Source organism: Trichoderma evansii (assembly GCF_050947405.1).
Source record: "Trichoderma evansii strain SZMC 28006 chromosome Unknown GGI43scaffold_1, whole genome shotgun sequence".
NCBI classification, from domain to species: Eukaryota; Fungi; Ascomycota; class Sordariomycetes; order Hypocreales; family Hypocreaceae; genus Trichoderma; species Trichoderma evansii.
The window spans coordinates 561,262-584,511 of record NW_028145205.1 but is presented as its reverse complement, the minus strand read 5'-3'; the positions used below and the strand labels follow the sequence as shown (position 1 = coordinate 584,511).

General features: G+C 49.4%; 4 protein-coding genes across 4 annotated transcripts; 3 read left to right on the top strand and 1 right to left on the bottom strand.

Annotated features, from left to right (window-relative positions):
* Positions 1-865: 865 nt before the first annotated feature.
* On the bottom strand, positions 866-2,804 carry GGI43DRAFT_4421 (uncharacterized protein). Its single transcript, XM_083209839.1, has 2 exons — positions 2,666-2,804; positions 866-2,611 (listed from the first exon to the last, which is right to left on the bottom strand). Exon 2 carries the CDS (start codon positions 2,420-2,422, stop codon positions 1,328-1,330), a length of 1,095 nt encoding a protein of 364 aa, XP_083065811.1. The 5' UTR covers positions 2,423-2,611; positions 2,666-2,804; the 3' UTR covers positions 866-1,327.
* Positions 2,805-3,423: 619 nt separating this feature from the next.
* On the top strand, positions 3,424-5,563 carry GGI43DRAFT_4425 (galactokinase). Its single transcript, XM_083209841.1, has 2 exons — positions 3,424-4,239; positions 4,447-5,563. Exons 1-2 carry the CDS (start codon positions 3,605-3,607, stop codon positions 5,390-5,392), a joined length of 1,581 nt encoding a protein of 526 aa, XP_083065810.1. The 5' UTR covers positions 3,424-3,604; the 3' UTR covers positions 5,393-5,563.
* A 6,700-nt stretch (positions 5,564-12,263) lies between these two features.
* GGI43DRAFT_4280 (uncharacterized protein) lies at positions 12,264-12,982 on the top strand. Its single transcript, XM_083208902.1, has 3 exons — positions 12,264-12,485; positions 12,537-12,766; positions 12,833-12,982. Exons 1-2 carry the CDS (start codon positions 12,365-12,367, stop codon positions 12,719-12,721), a joined length of 306 nt encoding a protein of 101 aa, XP_083065809.1. The 5' UTR covers positions 12,264-12,364; the 3' UTR covers positions 12,722-12,766; positions 12,833-12,982.
* Positions 12,983-14,386: 1,404 nt separating this feature from the next.
* On the top strand, positions 14,387-16,592 carry GGI43DRAFT_4002 (uncharacterized protein). Its single transcript, XM_083205438.1, has one exon. The coding sequence runs from the start codon at positions 14,981-14,983 to the stop codon at positions 16,361-16,363; it is 1,383 nt and encodes a 460-aa protein (XP_083065808.1). The 5' UTR covers positions 14,387-14,980; the 3' UTR covers positions 16,364-16,592.
* Positions 16,593-23,250: the final 6,658 nt, after the last annotated feature.

The following is a 23,250-nucleotide window of genomic DNA, read 5'->3' as shown; positions in this document are numbered from 1 at the left end:
CAGCATTGAGATAGGTATATTTAACCAATATCCTTGCTTCAACTTTTGTACTCCCTGCACGTCCACGTCGTCGTCGTCGTCGTATGCTTCTTACACGCCCATAACGCACTTTGCTGTTGCCTGCTTGCTAGGAACAGACCCTGCCTTGTCAAGCTGACCTGAAGCAATCAGCCCTTGTATTTGCCTGGGTTCTTTCATATTCACTCTGTTCCGTATACAACTGCCGAAAATGCAAACGGCTGCTCCGTATCATGGCCGCCGCACATCTCGATAAGCTCTTACCAATCGCACAATACAGGGCCATCTTAATTTAGTATCTGGATCAGCTCATGCATCTTTGCTTAGGGATTCGCCAAAAAGGGAAAGATGAGTTGATTGAGTAATGAATACTACTTGTAAAAGTTATACGTGTCTGTAAAGAAGCCAGGAGGGTGTCCAAAATATCAGTCCGCCGATATGCCACCCACCGGCTCAGTTGAAGTGAGCAGCACAAGGATTTGCCCATTCACCAATCAAAATAGGCAAGTGATCAACCAAAAGGCAAAAAGTAAGTCAGGCACCGTAGGATAACGATGCATACACATCCTAGTAGTGCAAGGCAGTCGTGTAAGCAATTGGCCTATCTTTGGAGATTGACAGCTAGTCTCCCGATATGGAGCAATGATTCCATATATAAGACAATATCATTCTTTTTTTAACTTGCAGCCTAGAAAAACGTATGTGCTTCTATTTAGATCCAAGCTGCTACCTAATATGGCATCTTTCGGCATTCTGTCTGACCCCAGGAATAGTCATTCAACTGACAGCGGATTAAATTCCGATGTCAGAATAAAGAGGGTTAAAACAAGTAATCCTGATTAAGAATCACGGACCATCTTTCCCTTGTATTCGGAGTTTAGTATATTAGGCCAGATATAATTATTATGCATGCTTACACAGCCCCCCGTAAACGTTGTCACCAGTCACCGGCTTTACGAAGGGTTTACCAGTGGGAGGCACGGACGAAGTTGCAGGTTGCAGGCATCTATTTGTTATTTATCCTTGGCTAGGCAAACTTGTACGGTTGGACGCTTCAACCTTGCTCGCTCTTAAAAGACTAACGAGTATCACTGCATACTGTCACCGCATACTACTGCCTAGTGGCAACCAGGTAGTACCAGCAGGATGGGTTTCAGAATAGTAATCTTTCTCAACTAACAATCTCTCTTTGACGCACACGCCCCCCATGTCCAACGTCTCGCACCCCTTTCTCCAAGTTTTTGACGTCCTGGTACCGATGGCGTGTTCTCACGCTGATAAGCCGATCGAGATGCTATCCGCGGCATATCTAACCCCATGTTTCTTCTCCCACCAGGGTGCTGCTATCATCCGAAGACCCTGCTACCGAAGCTGAGCGCTGATACCCAGACCCCCAATGATACTCGTCGGCGGCAGATCTGCCACCGTCATCCTCACCGTTGACATTCTCGTGTATACGTACGTCCACGGCGAGCTCCGTTGCGGCTATTGCGGCTGGGACTAGCTCAACTCCAAACGCAGAGGCCATGATAGGCCGTGGCAGTTGGCCTGCGAGGCCGTACCAGACCTCCTTGTACGCCAGGTGCAGGGCCTCCTGCAAGAACCCCTTCGTATCGAAGAAGACGTCCGTCGCAACCGCATCGTACGGACAGTCGGCGGAAAGGTGACGCCGCGTGCGGAGATACATGGACGACGCCCAGATGAAGGACCTCGTGGCGCTGGATGCCGTCTGAACCGCCAGCCAGTCCAGATAGGATGTCAAACCGGCAGCAAAGGGGCTTGGTACTCGCAGGACCCGGATCAGGCCGGCTACGCGGGCTTGCAGACGCGGTGACTGGTACACGTCCAGTCGGGAGAGACCGAAAAAGGGCATGATGCGAGATGCTGCTCCTCCTTTGGCGTCATCACCCGCAGAATCACCAGCAGAAGCACCACCCATGCCTGCTGTCCCCATGCTTGCGTCGATCGAGCTGCTTAGCCGGCGGAGTCCATACCAGGTGCCGTTGCCATGGCCTCGGTGCAGGTAGACGCCCCAGTCAAACTCCTCTCTATCGATACCCTCAGCGCAGGAAACTTCGTAAGATGCCAAGTCCAGATCGTGAGGGAGGTAAGGCAAATATTGGAAAGAAGCGGAGAAGGGATCACGGAGCTGAGAATCAGATCGAGGGACGGAGATCGTGATGTACAGAGATCCGGGCTCAAGGGTTTTCAGCTCTTGGCTGATTACTGAGCGCTTCTCTCTGAGCTCCATGTGCGCCAGCCGATATCGATGCGAGGCTGAGAGATGCGAGGCTGAGAGATGCGAGGCTGAAATCGATGATCGGCGAAGTAGCGTCATCGAGCAGAATGCTCTGGCTGGCAGAGATGAGATTGATTGATGATTTTCTTTCCCATTTCCTCTCATTTTCTAGAACTTTACTTAGCTGGAAATGTTCCATCGCCAGCTGGCGAAACTTGGCCATTTTACCAACAGCTGGTTGACAAATGCCAAGTCTCGTTCTTCCGCCAGCATCATCTTCTACCTTCACCGCACATGAGTTGTGAACTACCAGAAAAAGCTCGCAAGTTTCATTCAAAGCATTTCAGCATTGTACTATCTTATCATTAGCCACCATTTATCAATTCCGTTTATAGATCAAAATACAACATTTTTTTTTTGTTGAGGCCACATATTGATAACCCCCATCGCCGAGTAATTTCCCGGTCTGGATCCTTTACTGCAACATCACGCTCACCTGGAAACACAACACCACGCGACTCGCAAATTTCGCGGTTACTCTCGGGGCTAGGAATCGTAATAATCCGACATAATTCCCACGGATTGCGCCACAAAGGAGATAAAAATTGGTCAATGCTGTTATGAAAAAAGAACAAATCCTACCAAATCTCGCGATACGACTATTGAGGTTTTTCGCAACTCTGCAACGCCTCTGGAGCTTTGACGCAACATCACTCGCGCGCTTAACGGTCGCTGGGCTCCACGGGGGATTTTTTGCTCAGTGCTCCGTAGTACCCGCAAAACCGCCGACGATATCAGCGGGGCCAGGCTTCAAGAGTCGCGCCAAAGAGATCATCATTTAAAAGAAAATATCCATGTCTAATGGCGTGTTCTTCTTAGGTTGCCTGTGAATCTCCTTTGCATCTGGTGCTTTCGGTATAGACTCTCGTGTCGCGCTGCTCTCCTTTTTTTTCGCATTTATCATCCATCTCCTCACCTGCGCGATTCTGAAGCATCTTTTTCCTCTTCATTTGCAATTGTTTTTGGTCCATTCGGCTGCTGCTACGCCGAGCAATCAAAAAAGTCGCAAAAGCTCGAAATTTTGAAGGCGCTGCATACGTCATAGAGGCCAAAAGCAAGAACCCCTGATTTCCGTGCGAAAAACCACTGCGGGGTACTACTTGTCGCGGGGCATCTCCAACTTCTAAGCGCAAACAAATTCCATTACACTGTAAGACAATTCCTTTTGCGCCAACTAGCTCAGAAAGCTCATAAAAAGCGTCAGCAAAGAAACAACATTGTCAAATAAGAAAAGGAGATACAGCGCACTTTCGACAAGTGGCAGAAAGACAAAAAAAACTCGCCAAAATGTCTGGCTCTGTCCCAGTCGCAACATCCCTGGCGGATATCTATCCTCCCACTGCCATTGCAGTAGAGACGCCACGATGGAATAACCTGCTCGCCACGTTTGCGCAAGAGTTCGGCCACCCTGCGCAGTTCATCTCCCGATCGCCCGGCCGAGTCAACATCATCGGCGAACACATCGACTATTCCCTCTACTCCGTACTGCCCATGGCCATCACCGCCGATGCCATAATCGCAGTCTCTACCACGCCGGCCGCCGCCGATGCAAAGACCTTTAAGATCCTGGTACGCAACGTCCAGGGCTCAAAATTCGCCCCCGGGGAGTTTGAGGTTCCGATCGGCGGCGATGTCGACATTGATTCCACAAAGTTTGAGTGGACAAACTATTTCAAGAGCGGCCTTCGCGGCGCGCTCAGCCTCCTGTACAAGAAAAAGGGGGCCGACTTCCGGCCATGCAACATGGAGGTGCTTATGGATGGCAACGTCCCCGTGGGAGGCGGGCTGAGCTCGAGCGCCGCCTTTGTCTCCGCCAGCGCTCTGGCCGTCATGACTGCCAACGGCGAGAGCTCAGTGGACAAAAAGGAGCTAACGGAGCTCGCCATCGTCAGCGAGCGAGCGGTTGGGGTCAATTCTGGAGGGTAAGTTTATTGAAAGAAAAGAGGGGCCCCCTAGTTTACCCCGTTGTGCTGCATTGTCGATGATTTTCCTCGCAGGTGGATACACAATATGCCTGCAGTATCCAGCAATCTCACACCACCCTGTCCCCATGCCCCCAACAACACAGTTTGCCTCTAACAGATCTACGCTGTTAAAAATGTGCATGATGCTGACAATAGCCTTCACAGCATGGACCAGTCCGCCTCAGTCTTCTCAGAGCAAGGATCCGCCACATTCGTGTCCTTCACCCCTGTGCTCTCTGCTCGGCCAGTCAAGTTCCCTCCAACAAGCCCCGAGTTATGTTTCATTATCGCACAATCATTCATCACATCAAATAAGCATGTCACTGGCCCCATCCACTACAACCTTCGTGTTGTTGAGGTCAGCTTTGCGGCTGCTTACCTCAACGCCGTGCTCAACCCACCCGGCACCGAGCTACCACAGGACGCTGGCCCGCTCGGCATCAGCCTTCAGGGGTTCCACGAAGCCTTCTTCTACCACAATGGCGGGTCAGACTATGCTGCTGCCAGGAGCCTTAGTAAGGAGGAGGAGCTGCGGAAGCTCATCGAGGTGACAAAGCAGACGCTGACCCGGGAGGACGGCTATACGCGGGAGGAAATCGCTGCCGTCCTCCAGATGTCCGTGCCTGAGCTAGAGAAACGGTTCACTTCCGTATTCCCGGTTCGTGCTGACCGTTTCAAACTCAGACAGCGAGCCTTGCATGTGTTTACGGAAGCATTACGAGTGCTCGAGTTCTTGACCCTGCTCGAGCGCCCCCTGCATACGGGAGCAACTGATACCACCCAGTACAACAACGCGCTGGGAAAGCTTATGAACGAGACACAAGACTCATGTAGAGATCTGTTTGAGTGTAGCTGCCCAGAGCTTGATGAAATCTGCCGTATCTCACGTGGCGCTGGGGCTTACAGCAGCAGGCTAACCGGAGCTGGGTGGGGAGGATGCAGCGTGCATCTCGTCCCAGCCGATAAAGCGCAAGCTGTAAAGCAAGCGCTAGAGGAGCAATACTATTCTAAGATGAACTTGACCGATGAGCAAAAGGAACAGGCTGTGGTGGTTAGCCGACCTGCTCGGGGAAGCGCCATATATATAGCCAAGGGAAGCCAAGTAAGCTGAATATAGCAATTTGATATGTCTCCACGATGCAAGGCTATCTAGTCCTTTCTTTTTTTATGAAATTTGCCACCATTTAGATAGACATTAGCCGCTGCAATCAAAAGAAGGAAGAACAAAACAAGGAAAAGAAAAGAACTTGGCATAAAGAAGCAAGTGTAAAATGATAGTTTGAATTATGCATACGCGTCCCCCTGTGGACCGGAATAGAAATCATCACCACCACCCTCAACTTTTTTGACAATCATCTTCCCGAATACATACGTTCCCGAACACACGCAAGATAGAAGTGAGATGGACAAAAGGCCCGTTCAATGCTGCATATAGCGAATAATTGGGCGCAATCTAGAACCCCTGTGAACTCACGTTGCAGGCCGGCAGTTGATTAGCAGCATGCAGGGAGGAAAGAACCCTTGAAAGATTCCATCCACCCGAGTCCGAATCCATCCAAGCATACACTAGTACCTGGGGGCCTTTGTATGGCGTTCTATTCCTAGTAGCAGCCCATCCCATCATCTTGCAGCCATCATCTTTCTTCCAAGAGGGGCGTTCAAGTCCCCCAAAAATATGGGATAGCCTTGTCTTGGCCTTGCGTTAGCCTTGTCTTACACCCTCAAATGCGGCAAAATGATTCTAACTGCTGCTGCTTCAAGTCTCACACCCCCCCTCCCCCATTTCCTTTCGCCCAGCCAGCCAGCCCCCACGTAAAATTTGTAAGACCATTTCAGTCAGAATTATTTGAGATGGAGCGGAGGGGGCCAGACTATTGGCCGGACTTTCAAAGATACTCCACATATAGAAGTCTATCTCAGAGCCAAGTTCCTTTGCGAGGTGAAAATAACAGAGACAAGTGGAAAGGCTAGGAAAACATGCACGGATGATAGTCAATGGGCGCAACCATTGGTGTGAAAATGTCTGAACAACTTCAAACTTTTGTGTCTTTTTCTGTCAGAAAACTAAGTAGATTAAGGAAGCAGCTCGAGTAACTCGTATGAGACGGCGTGTATTAGGCAACTATTCTGATGAACCTATAAGATGCCTTGTACACGAAATTACAACTGCCGAAAATGTATAAGCGAGCGAGCGGACTTTGGCACAAGCCAACCTGCCGTCTACTTGCTACAATACAAGGAAAATAAAAATGCCTCTGATGCAGCATGTCAGAGTTTAAATTGACTAGGAAATCAGAGAGATGCTTATTATTCCTTTTTGCCTTTTTGCCGTCTTCTTCTTAAATTGTTTTGCTTCTTTTTAATTTTTTGTAGTTTTTTTCTTTGTTTTTGCATGATACAAATGGGGTATATCTCGGTTACTGCTTTGGTCGAATTCCTGGAAATAAAACGGGCCATCAACTGTGACTAAGTCTTGCAAGAAACTAAGCTATTGCTGTGGCTAGCAATCTTAGCTCTTAAGACTATGACGTACCATTGGAGGGATTACTCTGCTAAGCATGCAAGTGTTTAAGTTCAAACTTGGAGTCGCATCATCTCATCTCAGGATTTAAAGGTCTAGCTGACAAAGTCGCTAGGGAATAGTGCGGTACTACCAGCACGGATGGTGGAGATGTCAGGAAAGAGAAACGTGCTATTGGAATATCTTGTTTTGTATTTGATTACTGGATATGTACCCAATTTGGCCAATAAAGTGACGGGAGTGGGAGAAAAACAGGGTTGGATATAAGGATTAAGACCTATTCTCCCCGTGGCCAATAACATAGTTGCTTCCAGAGAAATTTAGGGGAGCGTGTTCCCTCAAAATGATGTCGTTATCAGCTCATCTGCCCTGCTTAGACCCTTCCTATTTTGATTAATGGCCGTTTAGCCTAGCCACTGTTCCTAGAGGGTCTGTAGGGCTTAGCAGACCAATTGAGAAACTCGTACTCCTGCCAAAGAGCCTGTCCCTTGTTTAGCGGATCTTTCGGTCGGGTAATGCGGAGTATGTATTGCCAATCTGTAGGGAGGGCTCTGTACGGAGAACAAGTAAGGCAAGAGGTAGCGAGCCGAGTATACAAGCAGCAAGTACAGAGTGGTATGGAGAACGGAGTAATCGCTAGTTGATGTGCCTCCTTTTCTTGTACGGAGTCGATAAGCTAGCTGGATGTAGTTAAAAGGCTATTCACTACTCCGTACTTGTAGCCGTGTAAAAGAAGTGATATAGTGTCTCAGGTGCTCTTTGGAAGGCAAACGCCTTGTTACCGCTGCTGGAGACGATCAAGAATCTCCAAAAACCTGAGCCACATGTGCTGAGATAGAAGAACTCCCCAGCAGAACTGGTAGAGTCATACACCAGCAATGCGTACTGTTATGCTTCATACGGTTACTCATCACACACCCTGCACCGCCGCCGCAGAGCGCCGAGAGCCGGCGGTGGTTTCCTGATTTGCCCGTCGTGGGCCGTTGAGCGGCATGGTACCGGCGCACAAGGCGGCCCCTCAAATCTTTCACTCCCACTTCGTCCGGAAAGCGGCAATCATATCATTAATTGGACGCCCTGGGGCGTATAAGCAGATGAGAGGGCACCAAATATTTCCAGGAGAGTTATTGATTATTCCTGTTATCCTAAACTACCCATATGTCTTAGCTTTTTGGGGTCACAGGCTTGACTGGCCAAATTGACATCGCTCGTTACCTGTCGCTCATGTTCGGGCTGTCCGTCAACGGCGGCAATTGAAATTCAAACTCCCATCAGAGCTGTGTGGCCTTGTTTACACCTGGTCGTAGGCACGACTCATCTCTCGTGTCATTGGCCCTGCTAGTTCTAAATGAGAAAGAAGGGTATTCCAGATCCGTATGTGCTTCCGGGGACAGGACACGCAGTCCTTGTCGCTCACACTAGTTTTGATCGCATTTGACGGCATCTGCAGTCTGTACTGTAGGCTAAACAGGGCCCTGGCCTCTCCAGGCAGCAAGTGCGCTATTCCGATTTCCGTACTCTGTATTCCACATTCCGTAGTAAATGCTAGTATTATGATCTGTGTTGCCGATTCACATGATTGTAAGCCATTGCTGGCTAGCGTACGCGTAGGTTGGGAACCTCGCCCGGGTTCTAATTCAAGAAGCCGTCCACACATCCCGTACCATATGCAGTAATACATTGAACTACCACGAACTAGCAGCCCTGGTTTCTCTTGATCGACGAGGATCAATAGGCTGTTGGCTAGCACATGTCCCGAAAGCAAAGAAGTCACCCCCTTGCCCCAAAAATAGAACAGCTGTATAAGGACGCTTGTGTTTTTTTGGTAAGGCCCGCCAATGTCAAGGCGCCATCCACGGAACGGAGAAATTCTCATACCAGAGTGACGGGTCAAAGAGATGCAAGGATCCCCGAGGAGAATGCTAGCCGTCACAAACTTGCAGTGCTTCTCACCCTTTTATAGCTCCATGCCCACATGGAGCAGCTTCTCCTTGTGGCTAACATGCTCTGTCATTGATATGATACTATTCCTCTTCCAAGAAGAACACTACCGGATAGAACACGGAAACTCTGTCAGCTGTGCTTCATCAGTGTTACTAAACAAAGATGTCTTGGTACGGAGTATATAGAATGGTCCAAGTAAACTTGCCGAAGCAGCTACTGCTGTATGTAAGATTGGCGTGGTTGGCCAGCATATCCCCAGTCTAGCAAAGTGGGCTAAATTCGTCCCTTCCCCTTCTGTTTTTTTTTTTTTAAAAACCCGCGCTATGGGGCGGACTAAACACAGCCAGCGCGGGTCGTCGTCTGTGAATAAGCCTTGGTCGTGATTTGGCGAGCTAAGAGCCAGCTAGCGCGATCATCTCAACCCTAAGCACCTGGATACTCCGAATGGAGCACAGTCTGTTTTTTTTGTCCCCTTTGAATCAAGCTTGTCCAGCAGAGCCAATAGCGCTCGAAGTGCTTATGATAACGGAAAGTTTCCGTATGAGGAACAGTTTGCACATTCTTCTGGTAGCATTATCGAAGCTCGTTTAACCGATCGCATCCAGCGCAAGGATTTGATTTGTTCTCCGTCTCCGTAATGCCAATAGGACTAGTAGTAGCGAGCAATCTGAAGCATGATTTCAAACTGTAAAGCCGCCGAGTGAGGCCGAATGCAATGCGAGATATGAGATATGCCACGGCCGCAGCTAGGCTTTGCAACACATTGCCGCTGTTGACAGGTTTGCGGGTGGCATACCTGCATGCAGTACTTTTTATATGCCGATGATGCCATAGAGATAGTGGTATCTGTGCCGAACGGTGCTGCAGGAGCGTAGCAGTATACAGTAGGCGCGGTTACGACTTATGCGGAGTTGGCAGTTTCAGCAGTGGCTGATTCGCAACCACGGCCATGAGGTGGCCAAAGCTCCGCCCTATGAGTGGACCATTTGAAGATGATGAGGATGGATATTGCAGTTTTAAGCGATCTAACTGGACTGTGGGCCCCATGTCAGCTTGCGTTTGTCCCTACTTGTCCTTGCTAATAGGTAGTCAGTCCGGGGTACTTGCTAAAGCGTACTTGTACTTAACACTCCTCGACGCACAGCAGACGAAGATCAAAACACCTTGGTGGCTGGGTCATCTTGATGCCTTTCTCCGCATAGCGGCGCTCAGATGTTGCACCAGCCTTCCCAGAAATGGGAAGACATGTTGATAATTTCTGTTTAATTCGAGAATATCGCTAACGCTAACGCGAAGTAGGTGCTTACTCTCTTCAGATGAGCAACGAACGGGTTCGGACATTGGAATCATCACGGAGCCGGAATCGAAACGGCAGCCTAGGACCATTTGAGCGAATATTGAACGGCCTTGTTCTTATTCTGTAGCTTTGAGTTTGTCATCGACTCTTGTGGGCGAGCAATCTGGAGGGGTAAGAATCCAGCATGCGCTAGACCCTGCAGTTAGAGACAGAACATCTGTGGCGCCATCGTCGCTGGCTCACTTTGATAGCGCCTTGCTAAAGCCACGAGGTCTGGAGACGAGGCTGGCTAAAGTCCGGTATTCTGACCATACTGGAAGCCGGAAGATCATGGTTTTGGCTTTCTATTAGCTCGCCAGGTCTTTTTGTTGGCTGACGGGAGGACCGGGACGATCGTCGGCCAGGGGTTGAAACTCACGTCCCCGTACTGACGAGCGCCTCGTGTGCTATGGAGAGCTGCAAGGTAATAGCATAATCATAAAATCGAGACAATCAAATGGAAAAGCAGCAGAAATGGAGGTGAAATTAAGTTCAGGGTAAGTTCGTAGTGCTGCCTGTGCTCTGCTCAGGGTATGTGTGAGTGACGGAAAAAATAGATGCCTTCCGTCGTCTCTGGTGTTGAGTCGGTGTTCGTATTATTCCGAAGGCCTTCCCCTCGCTCTTCTGATGCCATCCAACAGCAAGCTCCAGCGGTTCACTGGAACCCGCTCTGCATTGCATTGCATTGCATCTCATCGTGGTCAATCGACTGACAATCGCGTCTGCGTCGCTTCGCTCGCATACCGCCGTTTTGACACACCCGCCGTTTGGCCGCCGGCCTGCCTTGCTACCATTAGTGAGCCCTACAGATTCCACATGCGATTGATAACTAAACAACGATTTGCTCCCCCGAACCTGACGTCTTTACAAATGGTGCTGACCGGCCAATGGCATACGATACCAAGTTCACGGGTCTAGCTGTGCCAGAGAGCGTTATATCCGCACCTGGGACAGGCACCCTTGCCTTGTGTTCTGGACAGACAGGGCAAGTAATGCGAACTAATAAGGTATCTGCCTAGGAAGCTGACAGAGTGCATAGCACCACGAGTCTTGCTGTGGAGAGCATCAAGGACTGTGGTAGATACGGCATGAGCGTTTGCCGGCTGAATTTAGCTTTGAGTGGTATGTGACCCGAGTCAGCATTATACTACCTATGTACCCGTCCGACCCATGGGTGCTGTACGCAGCGCTTGCTCCCTCATGCGAAATCCTTTGACAGCGACTGTGTGCCCCGTGCCGCGCGGGTGATTGTCTCTGTACGACACAGGGCCAGGACCAGACCCTACCCACTGACCATCTCCGATGGCCCTGCTCACAGTCTCATCGATATGGAGCATTGAATAGCCTAGATCCTAGAAAGGGGGGAGGGGCCGCTATGATGACGGAGCACACAGCCTTACGGTTAGCTCTCTAACCGCTCATTACTTGCAGTAGAGCACTCCGTACTGCTATATTTGAAAGCAGGGCTAAGCAGAGCGCCACACGAGATTGCCAGGGTGTGTAGAAGCCGAGTTCGTCCGTTCGGCTGTCGCCCATTGACTGGGTTCCAGTAGCAACTCCGGTCTCTCGACTCGGGCATCCAAAGCCCAGTCGGGGACGAGGTAATCTTTTATGCGCGTGTAGCCCTTTATTCTTAAACCCCTACTGAGATACGAGTACGGGAAAAAAAGCGAGAAAAAGAAAAAGAGACAGAGAAAACGAAAAAGGAAAGAAAAAAGGGACTCTCTCTCTCTCATTCCCGCAATAATATCCGCCGGTAGGCTATGCCGAAAGCGCAGTTGCCACGATCTAGGAGTTCATCGCCGCCAACCGCACCGTTTTTCGAGCCCCATACGAGAACTACTACGCACTTGTTTCATAACCTTGACTCTCAAAACACCAATACGCTATAAGTATTATAGGGAATGTAACGATAGAATGAAACAGCATGCATATCATCATAAGAGAGAAGGGAGAAAAGAAAATAGCAAGCCCTGTGGAAGACCTACAAAGCATACAGATTTACGCAGTCAGGTTATGATCCAAACTTGTGACCTCTGTCTCTATGATTCTGTGATGGCCAATCTCAGCCCTCTTTAGACTGCTCATCGCCATGGCAGAGTATGTCAATGAGGAATGGCATATCGACTGTTACGAGTACATAGGTACTATTGTCTCTTGTCTTGCAGAATGCTATAGCCAAAAGAAAAGGGGAAGAGGGTGTCAACCAAGAGGCCCCTGTGGCTCAAATCATATCGCAATCTGGTCCCAAGCGCACGGTCCTTTCGCCCTGTCGTTCACTAATGTTTCTGGGACAAACATCCCAGTCGCTTCTCAGCCCTGCTGTCGGGTCGTGTGAGAGAGGGCGTGTGTGGAGAGAAAGCGGGAGTGCTTCTTGGGTTGCACACACCAAGGTGGAGAGAGGTACTTGTACACGCTTTGAGACAAGGGCATCGTGCTGACTGCGGATACTAGATAGCATGCTCTACTTGGCTGCTCATCAGGACTTTTTTTATTCTCGCTCACCAAGTAGGGCCGTCAAGCTCTGCCCTACACTAGCGTGGAGACGACTGACGATGTGGCGCCCAATTTTGCCCAATTTTGCCCATCTTCTGCAGCTCTCTCCTTCTGCTTTTTCTTTTCGGCAATTGCTCATCTGAGGCTAATTCATCTCGTTTAGGCGCGCTGCTGTTGCACAATTACTCGTGCGTTTTTAGTCTGAACATGGCGCCTCCGTTCAATCTCAAAGAATCGTGGCTGACACACACTAGCATCTGGAAGCTCGGGCATAAAATTTATCCGTTTCTTAACCTTCGGATGTGTTGATGTGTTTGTAATGGAGACAGGGAATGCTAGCTACCACTCGGGCAAAGGAAACCACTTTATCCGTACCGCTTTCTATCCGGCTGGAGGACCAAACCAATGATATGCGTTAAAAGAACGAACAAGGTCAAGGAGTGGAACGAGCACTGACGACATGAGACAACAGGGCTTGCGTGTCTTTGCTCCCCTCAAAATACATACAACGGTGCTGCATTACCCCCTCCAGGGGATAAGGCATGTGTTTGACAGACCTTGGAAACTCATTTTGACTTAATAGTCCAATCCCCCGTCTGCTAAAGTGGAACAGCAGTTCCAGCCCGCTGGCTTGGTGACCACCCGGCCTGGTAGTATCTGGATCCATCGAGCCATCCGACCCATGTCGCCTTACCACACCCCTTCTTGTGCCGCTCGCTCGCCAAGTACCATGCATGGGATGCCATGCCCTGTAGCTGGTTCTCCGAACCGTCGGTACGGTAGCCAGCGGTCATGTTAACAGCCTGCTGCTGGTACTGCTACTCGGATTATCACTAGCATTACTACTACCACGCCCTGATACAAGCACTTTGCACCACGAAAGCCAGCAGCCATACTTGCAGGCGAAATAAAGGGGACATAGTACATCAGCGCCAGAAACAGCTAAGGTCTAAGAGGCTAGCAGGTCTTTGGATGCCGCAAAACTAATGCCTTAAGTGATGAAGGCACATGTTCTTTCCAGCATCCTCCCTATGCAGGTAGAGCATGAGCGATATCCACCTTTGCTACAGGCTTTCGCCTGCGGGAGTTTCTTTGCCCACCGTCACCTGCCAGTCGATAACCGCTCCATCGTGCCTCTCTCGATACTTACACGCCCCCAGCTTCTCCAACTAGTGTCGTCCGAAGCACGCGCTCTTTCGTCGCTGTCAGTTTAGCGGCCCACGGGTCGATTGCTCGGCTCGCCTGGCTGGGGCGTTTGATTCTGGCGCTCGGCGACGCTCCGTCTGTGCTGCTACATCCTGTTGCCATCTAATCGCCATCTGGCTGGGTTGAAATCGAATGCGTTCTGTCGCTGCGTGGCATTGATTTTCGTCTTTGTTCCTGCTTTGCACGCCCGCACTAGTGGAGGTGCCGTGTCGACCGAGGCGGAGCCCTCCCTCAGATCACGACTCCATAAAGACAGACGCCTCCGGCGCATCTTAATTCACTACCTGGATTTGTCTCTTCATGCTGCTGGTAAATTAGGCTCGAAGGCTCTTATTTAAAACGCTCTGAATCGTGATCGTCATATTCCGTTTTCCGTCGCTTCGTCTGACAAAACGGGAGCTAGACGGCGGGCCTACACGAACGCTTCAGTCAGCACGTGTTGAGTGATCCCCCTCCCCATCGCCAACCAGCATCCCGCTTAATTCTTACTATATACCCTGCTCGTCTCTCACCAAGTAAACGGATCTCTTCTCCGCGTCTTGAACTTTCTTGGCTGCCACTACTTATATCTGACTATCTCCTCACCGCCTTGACCTCGCTTTTTTAATTTTTTTTTTCTTTTGCTTATAACAAATTGATCCTGTTAAAACTTGGCCATCTCCCTCGTCTCTCGAATCAGCCACTGCCTGTTCTTTTTCTCAACCTAAGCCTAGCTTATCATCCCACTAAACCCCCGTGGCTTGGCACCAACAGCTTTTTATACAATCCATCTCTACGCATCGACAGCTTCTCCCCTCTTCTCCATATATGGTAACAACAAGACCAGTCTCGTTTACTATATTGGTTTGAAGGCGGATATGGCACAAGGACTCTGGCCAAACCAAGAGGGCGTGTCGCCCGACCTCAATCTACCCCAGCAGGAGCGGGTTGATCGTCAAATGATTCGACACCTGCTTGGTAAATACTCAAGAGAGGAGTTAGGGCGATTGCTACAAGAAGAAGGGCGCTTGTCACCATCTTCATCATGTGAGTATTTCTTCCATTTATATTCATCAGCCGAGACACATGTATGGTCTTCATAGCCTGGTATACATCTTTTCCCTCGTCTATTCGTTCATGTATTTCTTTTCTTTTTCTCCTCGTATTCATGCCTCTAACAATCTGCCTCTTATTCTGCAGACGAGGAGAGATCTTTTATGCTCTCCAGCAGCAACATCTCCAGCGGCAGCTCGCATGACGATTCATCAAACATGTTCGATTCAACAAGCAGTAACAACGCATTCTCAGATACATCATCCACGTGCGGAAGTGTCGCCTCCAACGTTTCGCCTCGAGCAAGTCACCGCCGCAAGCCAAACGCAAGCCCATCGACAACTCGCGCCAGCATATCTCTTACTGACGAATCATCCTGGGATGTCGAGGATGCTACACCTGCAGCAGCGGCTCCGAAGCAAAAGGGGTCATTTACCTGCGGATTCTGTCTTGAGGAAGGGATTCAAAAGACATGCACCCGCAAGAATGACCTGAAGCGCCACATGGAAGACTTCCACCATACGAATGCACAGTGGTTCTGCCGCCATCGAGGCTGTCAAATGGTCTTTGATTGGCAAACTGCTTACAAGGCTCACCTGAAGAACTCTCATGGTGGATCGAGGATGAACCTGGATGATGCCAAGGTTCCGCTGTGTCCCCAGACTGTCTTCGCGTGCGGCTTCGAGAACTGTCTCCAAGTCTTTGAGGCGCCAAGTGATGTACACGCGGGCCCCACATTCAAAGAATACGTGAGCCACGTTGTCAAGCACTTTGACGAAGGCGCAAGCAGCGGCCAGTGGAGTTACTCGGCCAGGATGCGGAACCTTCTCAGGCAAACCAGCGTACTGAACGCCTGGTCGCAGTCGCTGTGGCCAGATGGTGACCCGAGCCGCCTGCGGTGGAACTCACAAACTAGCAGCGTCCTGCGAAAACGCCTTGAGACAAGACATCTTGGCGACCTTCAATTTCTCGTTCAATACGCCATTGCGCTGGGGTCAAGCCCCAATGGCGCGATTCAGAACTTTCGTGCGGACTTTGTGACCCCGATCCGTAGCGAGTGCCGGATGGCGATCCATGGTCACAGCAGGGCCTCCGCACCCACCCCAGAAGCAGACCACATGCAATACAGCATGTCGACGGGTGGTGCCAACCCAGCAATGATTGCATATTATCAGCGACACGCATACATGCCTCAGCCGGCGCAGCCGCAGCTTCACTCCTCAGGCTACACTTTTCACAATGCGCCTCCTTCTCCAGGATATGACGCCCAGCACCAAGCTTTACAACAACAGCAGCAGCAACAGCAACAGCAACAACCGCAGCAGCAGCAACCGCAGCAGTACATGGGGATGACCGATGCACCGATGGTTGGGTCTGATTACGGGACACATGCAAATGGCAATCTCCAGACTATGCCCGCTGCTTATGGTACCAACGGCCTGCACAGTCCCGCACCTACGGATATATGCGGAACCGCGAGCCCGGGCTCGAGCATGGAGCAGCGTACTAACACGTACGCATACAACTCTTCGCCGTATGCGTATTAAATCACGAGGTAGCAGCGCCTCGTACACCACGCCGTTTGAAGTTGCATACAAAACTGGCTAGTGTGACCACATCCCGTAGTGGTTGCTGGTCTGCGGCGCCATGTACAATTAAGCAGTTTTATTTTCGAGACAGAACGCATGTGCCCCAAAATTATCGGCACTGGCGGATTGCACATACTACTATTACTACTATTACTACAATCAACAAAAGCTGGCTCGGGCAGCGGGGACGGGTTTTCAAAGAGCTCCTGGGAAGCCGGAGGGTAGACGATTACACAATAACGGCCGGCTTGCATAATTTTCCTTTGTCCTTCTTTTTTTTTTTTACGTTGGCAAATTTCCTCTCTCTTATAATTCTTTTTTATACCCTCACAAGCACGCATTTCATTTCATCAGTAAGATTGATTCAGAATATGAGAATAAAAGCGGAAGAGCAACACTCCTTGCGACTTATTTTATGATTGTCTTTTTTTATATGAGGAACGGCGGGGAGAAGGGAATCAAACTTGCACTTCTTTTTACTAATGTGTGGGGGTTTGGAGCTGGTACACGACTATGGAGGACATCTGCGATTATGGAGTGGGCGAATTACGGGGAAATGTTTTGTCTCTTTTGTCTTGATATTTTGTTGTTGGCTAATTCATTTGGGAAAATGTCTAAACGGCCTTTGGGGATGAATCTTTACAAGCGGGGGAGTAGGAGAAACAAAAATATGGATTACTTGTTAGACCAAAGATACGTCGAAGGCCTACCTTATTAGAATCTATTGTGGATGCAGCGATGCACGTACAAGTAACGCCCTTCCCTTTGTGTATAAGTAGTGTTAATGCAGGATTTCAGCACATGTATGTAATGTGACGGATCAAATTGCTTATATTAAACAACAGAGCACATACATATTACCTGCACCTGTAAGTTACGTAGGCAGCAAAACGGAGCAACACAGTGGCAGTACCGTAACAAAAAGGCCACCATTGTCCCAACCAGGTAAGAAAACAAAGAGGAAATCCCTTTTCCGAAGAGGAAGCTCTATGTATGTAGTGTAACAGAAAAATGACTCCTCCGGAGACACTGCAAGTAATGCTCTACGTACATTGGGTACGACAACTCTTCTTGAACAAAAGGGCAAAAAAACAGGTAATTGTATTATGTATTACTATTACTTCTTGTATTTAGCTTTTCTTATAGTGAACGGACATTAAGCCGAAACCTCGTTAGTTGGTGTGAGTGACCTTTTGGATGACGGGGGGGAAACGCCATTTAGAATAAAATTCCTGCGAAGCTTGCTTTTGATTGCTTGCCTTGCTTTTTGTTTTGTCTGATGGAGGGGATGGAGGGGGGCATTTGAAATGTAACTGGGTGCTAAAGTCTTTTTTGTTTCGGGTTTAAAATGTTACTTTTCACTGAAGCTTGATTATTCGTTGGCATTTTTGTTGATTTTTGATTTACTGTATGCTTTTATGCAGCTTAGGTGTGGGACTCGTGTCATCTTGATCAGATTCACCACCCTCTTCCTTTCTGTCACTCTCCCTCCCCCTCTTACTTACACAGTTTTGGAACTACACCAAAGCATGTATGTAATGCCTGCCTTAGCACAGGATATGTAATGGGCGCTCCCGTACCGTTCCATACCGTCGCATGTCGTGCCGTACCTAGACCGAGTTAGGTATGTGCATTTAATTCGACGGATAACGGAGCAACAGTAGCAGCTTGTGTTGGTCGTTGGGTTAATAAAAAAAGGTTCCATTGCAGCCAAGCGAAGGTCCCCCCGTCTAAAATCCTTCACACAAAGTCTAGCCGGAGGAGGACCCATTACTGTCACTTTTTTGTCATTTTTTTTTTTTTTTTTTTGCCTTTTCTATAAGCAGCCCTGCAAAAAGCTGTCGGTAATAAATTATGCCGTTTTTGCGACTAGGCAGAGGCTTTTAAGCGAATCCGCCAATCGCTTCCTCTTTTTTGTCTTGTCCCTCTTCCTTCCCTTCTTTTTTTTGGGTCGTACCGAGTGGGATTTTGGGTGTGCGTATGGATAATGAATAGAGTGTTGGGCGGTATGTAATACTACCCTGTGATACTTTTTCTGTAGGCAGTAATACGGCGTGATGCGCAATAAAATGGAGTAGTGCTGCCTTAGTACGCTTTCACATATATGAGGGATTACATCTTCTCTTCTTGCTTCTTTAGCAGTGGACTACTGCATTGCTTCATCACTGCTATACACAGCATAAGAGGAGAAAATTGTTACAGAAGGGTAGCAGCGCTACGAAGTAGACTGACAAGTTTCTCTCTCTCGCTCTCGTAGCAGGGGGGGTGTGCGGGTGGAGTGGGTGGGCAATATGGTTTCTCAAGCTGCTTGTCTTTTTTTATAGTATATATATATTTTCAAGCTTCTGCTTTCTCTAGCATTGCATGATTTTCCTCAATCTGCTGATTAATAGTGACTTATCACATTTAAAACTGGTTATCAGAAGGGTATGTCGTATATGAAATATTGCATATGCCGAAACCGAGGAAAAGTGATTACTTTACATGCTAGAAGTGGGTGGTGGCAGTGGCGATAGCAAAGACAGAAAAGGGCCGGATTAGCAGTATGCATTCCTTCAAGCAAGAGGGAAAAGAATCCGCCAAGCGAGGCAGTGGCCTTGGATTAGCCGCGGCCATAAGAGAGGGAACAAAGGTCGCTACCCGGTGGTCGGGTCTTTGGGTGCGTGAGCCCGGATGCTTGGAAGCCGACTTGCCTCCAAAAAGCAGCTTGGCAATGATAAGGTGCTGATAGGAATGCACAAGGGGGCACTATTGAAAGGATGAGAGAAAGAGAATAGACATGCTCTGTAGGGAAACAGGGCAGTATCATATTTGGAAACATATGCCGAATGCAGGTCGGCCCTCTTTGGTTGATCTTCTTCCGTACGCGCTGGATCTCAGGCGAAATATTAGCAGCGTGATAAGCAGGTGCTTACGCAGCTTTGTGCCACTTTGTGCCAATATACAAGAGCATAGCCATGCTCCGTCCGACACATCGTGAGAGTACAGATGCCAAGTATTTAGCTTCAATTAAGACAGCTAGAGGGGGCGTGAAAGGATTAAAAAAAGGTACTAGACTAATAGTACTAGCGCCATAAATATGTCGATGTCCTTGATCAAGTGGAGGGAGCAGTTTCCAAGGCGTTACCCATGGGGTATCATGAAGACTGGGAAACTGGGGCTGGGTTACTTCTAGATTTGGAATCTTGAGTAATTAATAATTGCCGTTCCGGCGCCGAGAGCCCGCAAAGCCCGGGAGACCGCCGGGTGGGAGAAGGAGCCAAGACAGAAGTGAGCTGCGGGGAATGCGTAAGCAATGGTCTCGCTGCCGACAAATGAAGTAATTAGATTGTCGAGTAAGTACAGTACTAACATGTAGTATCAGAAGGCGCGGCTAATAACAGAAGCAGTGGCCCTGCTGCATATGCACATGCGCCATATTAACATGGACCACGTGCAGGTGAGAATGATGGCCTCAAGTCAAGGCAGAATATGAATGGTGATAGTGCGGGAGCCAAGGAGTGGAGAGGGGCCATGGCCTCCAAACAAGGTGAGTCCACTGGAGCGGCATACGAAGTGCGAGTTCTTGTACCGCCGCTGCAGCTGCAGGCAGTAATATACATAGCCAGGTGGTGTTGTTACCATGTAAGCAGCCTGCATGAATAGACAAGGGACTTGCACATCGGCCCAGGCTGGCGGGAAACTTTGACAGCGAAAGAAGGCAACGGCTGGAGAGAAGATCCGCGGCAATGGACCACAGGGCAAGCCGCTCAGCTGACTGGCGTCGACATGTGCAATACTGGAGCACGCTGCCAAACTTGGCGTCAGAATGCCACTCGGCGCAATTAACTTGTAAGTTTAACACGGGCGATTAATGATGAACAGCAAGTGGTGTTGGTGGCTGCCGTAGGCAGTAGTGTCCACCATCCACGGTGCTCTGTGAATGTATGTAATGCTAATCCATGCAGTCATTAACTTTGTTGGTAGCATGTATGTACGGAGCGAGATTGGTAGGGTTATCTAGAAAAGGGTATGTAACTTGGAAGTAAGCATCCGATGATAGGTGAATCGGAGCAGGCAAAGTCCATGTCGGCCGTTGGGCGCGGGGAAGGGCGCCAGGTAGGTTAATTGGATAATTTAAGTTTGTGGCTGAATGACTTTGAGCCGATGAGAGACACGGGAGTGGTAGTAGTAGTGGCAGCGGCAGCAATAGTAATACGAAACGAGATACGGCAGCACTGAACGACGAATGGATGGCAAGACAAGAAAAGACCCAGGCAACAGAAGAGAACACAGAAACAAAAAAGAGAATAGACAGCTAAGCAAGCTAGAGACAACTCGTTGCGCATTGTCATCATTACAAGCAAGCAAGCAGGCAAGCGAAGACACACCTCGCCGCTCTTCTGGTTCTTCCTGGAGACTTTCCCCTTTACACGCACCTATCTGTGTAAAGAGGCGGGAAGAGGGGGCTGAATGTGTCAATTAAAGTGAGCACTTATGTGTGGTATGCGTGTGATGCCAGCAGGCCAGACTGGTTGAGGTTTGCCACTTGGGAAAGCTGAATACTGTATGCTGAACCAAATGGCTCCGAGTCGATGCTGTGTTACTGTAACGAACGCCAGCCCCTAAACCGATAGAATATTTCTGGAAATGAAGAAAGGAGCACCGCTCGGAGACGACCACGTGGCGGGCTGTGGGAAGGGTGCCGAAAACGAGGCTTGAAGGAAAGAATCACGCCATGGCTTGGTCGTTAGCAGAAACAGAGTGTAAGTTGGTTGGCGCAGCCGCGGATTTCCTTGGCTTGACACCATTTCCGCAAATACTGTCTTACTGTGATTGGCGTGCCGGCTGGCTTTCTTAAGGTGGTGTGCTGTGAAAATGGTGGAAAAATCAAGCAAATAAACGGATATTGCTCTCTATCTGGCCCAGTTCCCCGAAACGTTAATTGTTTCTATCCAAGAGGCTGGCCCAGGATCCTTATTAGGGCTGAGGTGAATTGAGGAGAAATCGCCAAACGAGGATATCGTCCGCAAAGTCGGCACTGCCAATATTGATTGCCTGTGTCGTATTTTGTAGCACGCTGTTGCGTCTTGAAATTATCCACTGTCCCGTCGCGTAGGATTGGCATTTCCCTGAGATTGAATTGTTCTGAAGACGGTATGAGCTTGTTTCATTACTCGTGAGTCTGTGTTTGTAGTGCTACTCCGTACCATGTTCATTGATATCGCGGGCCTGGAAAGGTCTTACATGCTAGCAGTGCGGAGTACCAGGGGTTTGGAGCCTTGTCCAGAAATGACCGTTGAAGTTTTTTTTTCCTTGTCCTGCCCTGTTCATCTGCCATCATTTCTCGTATACAAGTCTAAACCGAGACTGCATCAGCGATAAGAGGCAAGAGGGCCGTGCGTTGGGGATCGGGGCACCCATGATGCTGACCCCCTTGACGATTGGGTTCTATGGTCATCATTACTCCGAAATCCGAGCCCAAACACACATCATGTAACGCTGCCGATAGAGTATAGTAGGTGGCGAGCTAATCTTTCGATTCACAAGATGAGGAAGCAGGCAAATGCACTCGCACTTCAACAAGTAGCAGCATTTGATGTCGACAAGCAGAGACAGAGGACAACAAACACAGGCGGTCTTCACCGAAACATTCGTCCAGCCCCCTTGCAGCCAAAAAGAGCGGCGATGCCGGGACGGGTGAATAATAATCTGTAGCAGCAAGGCTTGGACGAATGTGCGGATGGCTCGGTGAGGCAGGGCTGGCCACCGATGGGCTCGTGCGTGCCCAAAGCAGCAATAGTCGTTTGCAGCCAGCACTTGCTTGCTACTGTGATAACCGTGATAGCCGCCGCTATGGCCATACTGGTGCTACCGCTTGGCATCCCATCGGACTTGTTACCGCATATTGCATATCTGCCAGGATCAGCATCCCATCCCCCACGTGCGCGGCCAGAGTGTGGAGAGACAGCAAAGGAGGTCTGGAGGTAACCGGCAATGACTGAGGCTGACATAACGGAGGTCATGGCCGTATTGGGCTCTACCAGCTGATTTTTCTTCTGATTGTTGATGTCCTGCCCATGCCTGGATTCCGGATAGAGCAGGTGTAGGAAGCTGAAAATCCTACCTGTCCAGTACGTACTAGCAGAACTAGCGGTACTAGCAGCAGTGCTAGCCCCGAGAAACCAGCAGCAGTAGTGGTCGCGTTAGGCATTAGTGGTAGCAGTAGTGGGCTGCAAACTGTTTGCAGGGCTGCATTAGCGACTGGTTTCCCTCCTCGTGGTGGTGCATTAATAGCATCGCGAGCTGAACAATGAGAATGAGAAGAGGAGGAAAACGGAGCGATGAGGGGTTCTAAATATGGATCCCCCATTATCATATCTATACTTAGAACTGTGCTTGTACTCGGTACTTTATACTTGGCTGCGGAGCTGCTGGTTTCGCAGTGTCTCAGGGACATTGATGGGCAGCCGCGCGGGTCCGTCCCATCGCAGCTGCTGTTTTACCTGCTACGTAGCGATCTGCGGCTTCCTAATTAGCAGCGCGGCATTTTTCTAGAACCCTCAGGCTGTAGCATTTCTCCACCTTGTTCACGTTTTTTCTTTATTATTTCTGGCTTCTAATGCAGCTCAGCCTCAGCCTTCTCTGCCCATCGTGAGATGCGAGTATCAGTTTGATTGGCATGCAGCCCCCCGCGGATGGCGATTTGTACCAACCGAAGCTGAGGTGCTGCACCGAGGAGGAAACATTTACGGAGTAGCCCAGCACCCAGCAACGCATCCCGGTCTGCTCGACTTAAGCGGCATTTGCACTAAGCAATCCGAGTGGAACCATCCTCATCGTCCCGTGTTTGGCGTCATCTTATC

Excerpts from the sequence above, each read along its gene's own strand:
- GGI43DRAFT_4421 (XM_083209839.1), bottom strand. The coding sequence starts at position 2,422 with ATGAGAGGAAATGGGAAAGAAAATCATCAATCAATCTCATCTCTGCCA.
- GGI43DRAFT_4425 (XM_083209841.1), top strand. The coding sequence starts at position 3,605 with ATGTCTGGCTCTGTCCCAGTCGCAACATCCCTGGCGGATATCTATCCT. Across the intron at positions 4,240-4,446 it reads GTTGGGGTCAATTCTGGAGG|CATGGACCAGTCCGCCTCAG; the intron begins GTAAGTTTATTG and ends TAGCCTTCACAG.
- GGI43DRAFT_4280 (XM_083208902.1), top strand. The coding sequence starts at position 12,365 with ATGTTTCTGGGACAAACATCCCAGTCGCTTCTCAGCCCTGCTGTCGGG. Across the intron at positions 12,486-12,536 it reads ACACACCAAGGTGGAGAGAG|ATAGCATGCTCTACTTGGCT; the intron begins GTACTTGTACAC and ends TGCGGATACTAG.
- GGI43DRAFT_4002 (XM_083205438.1), top strand. The coding sequence starts at position 14,981 with ATGCTCTCCAGCAGCAACATCTCCAGCGGCAGCTCGCATGACGATTCA.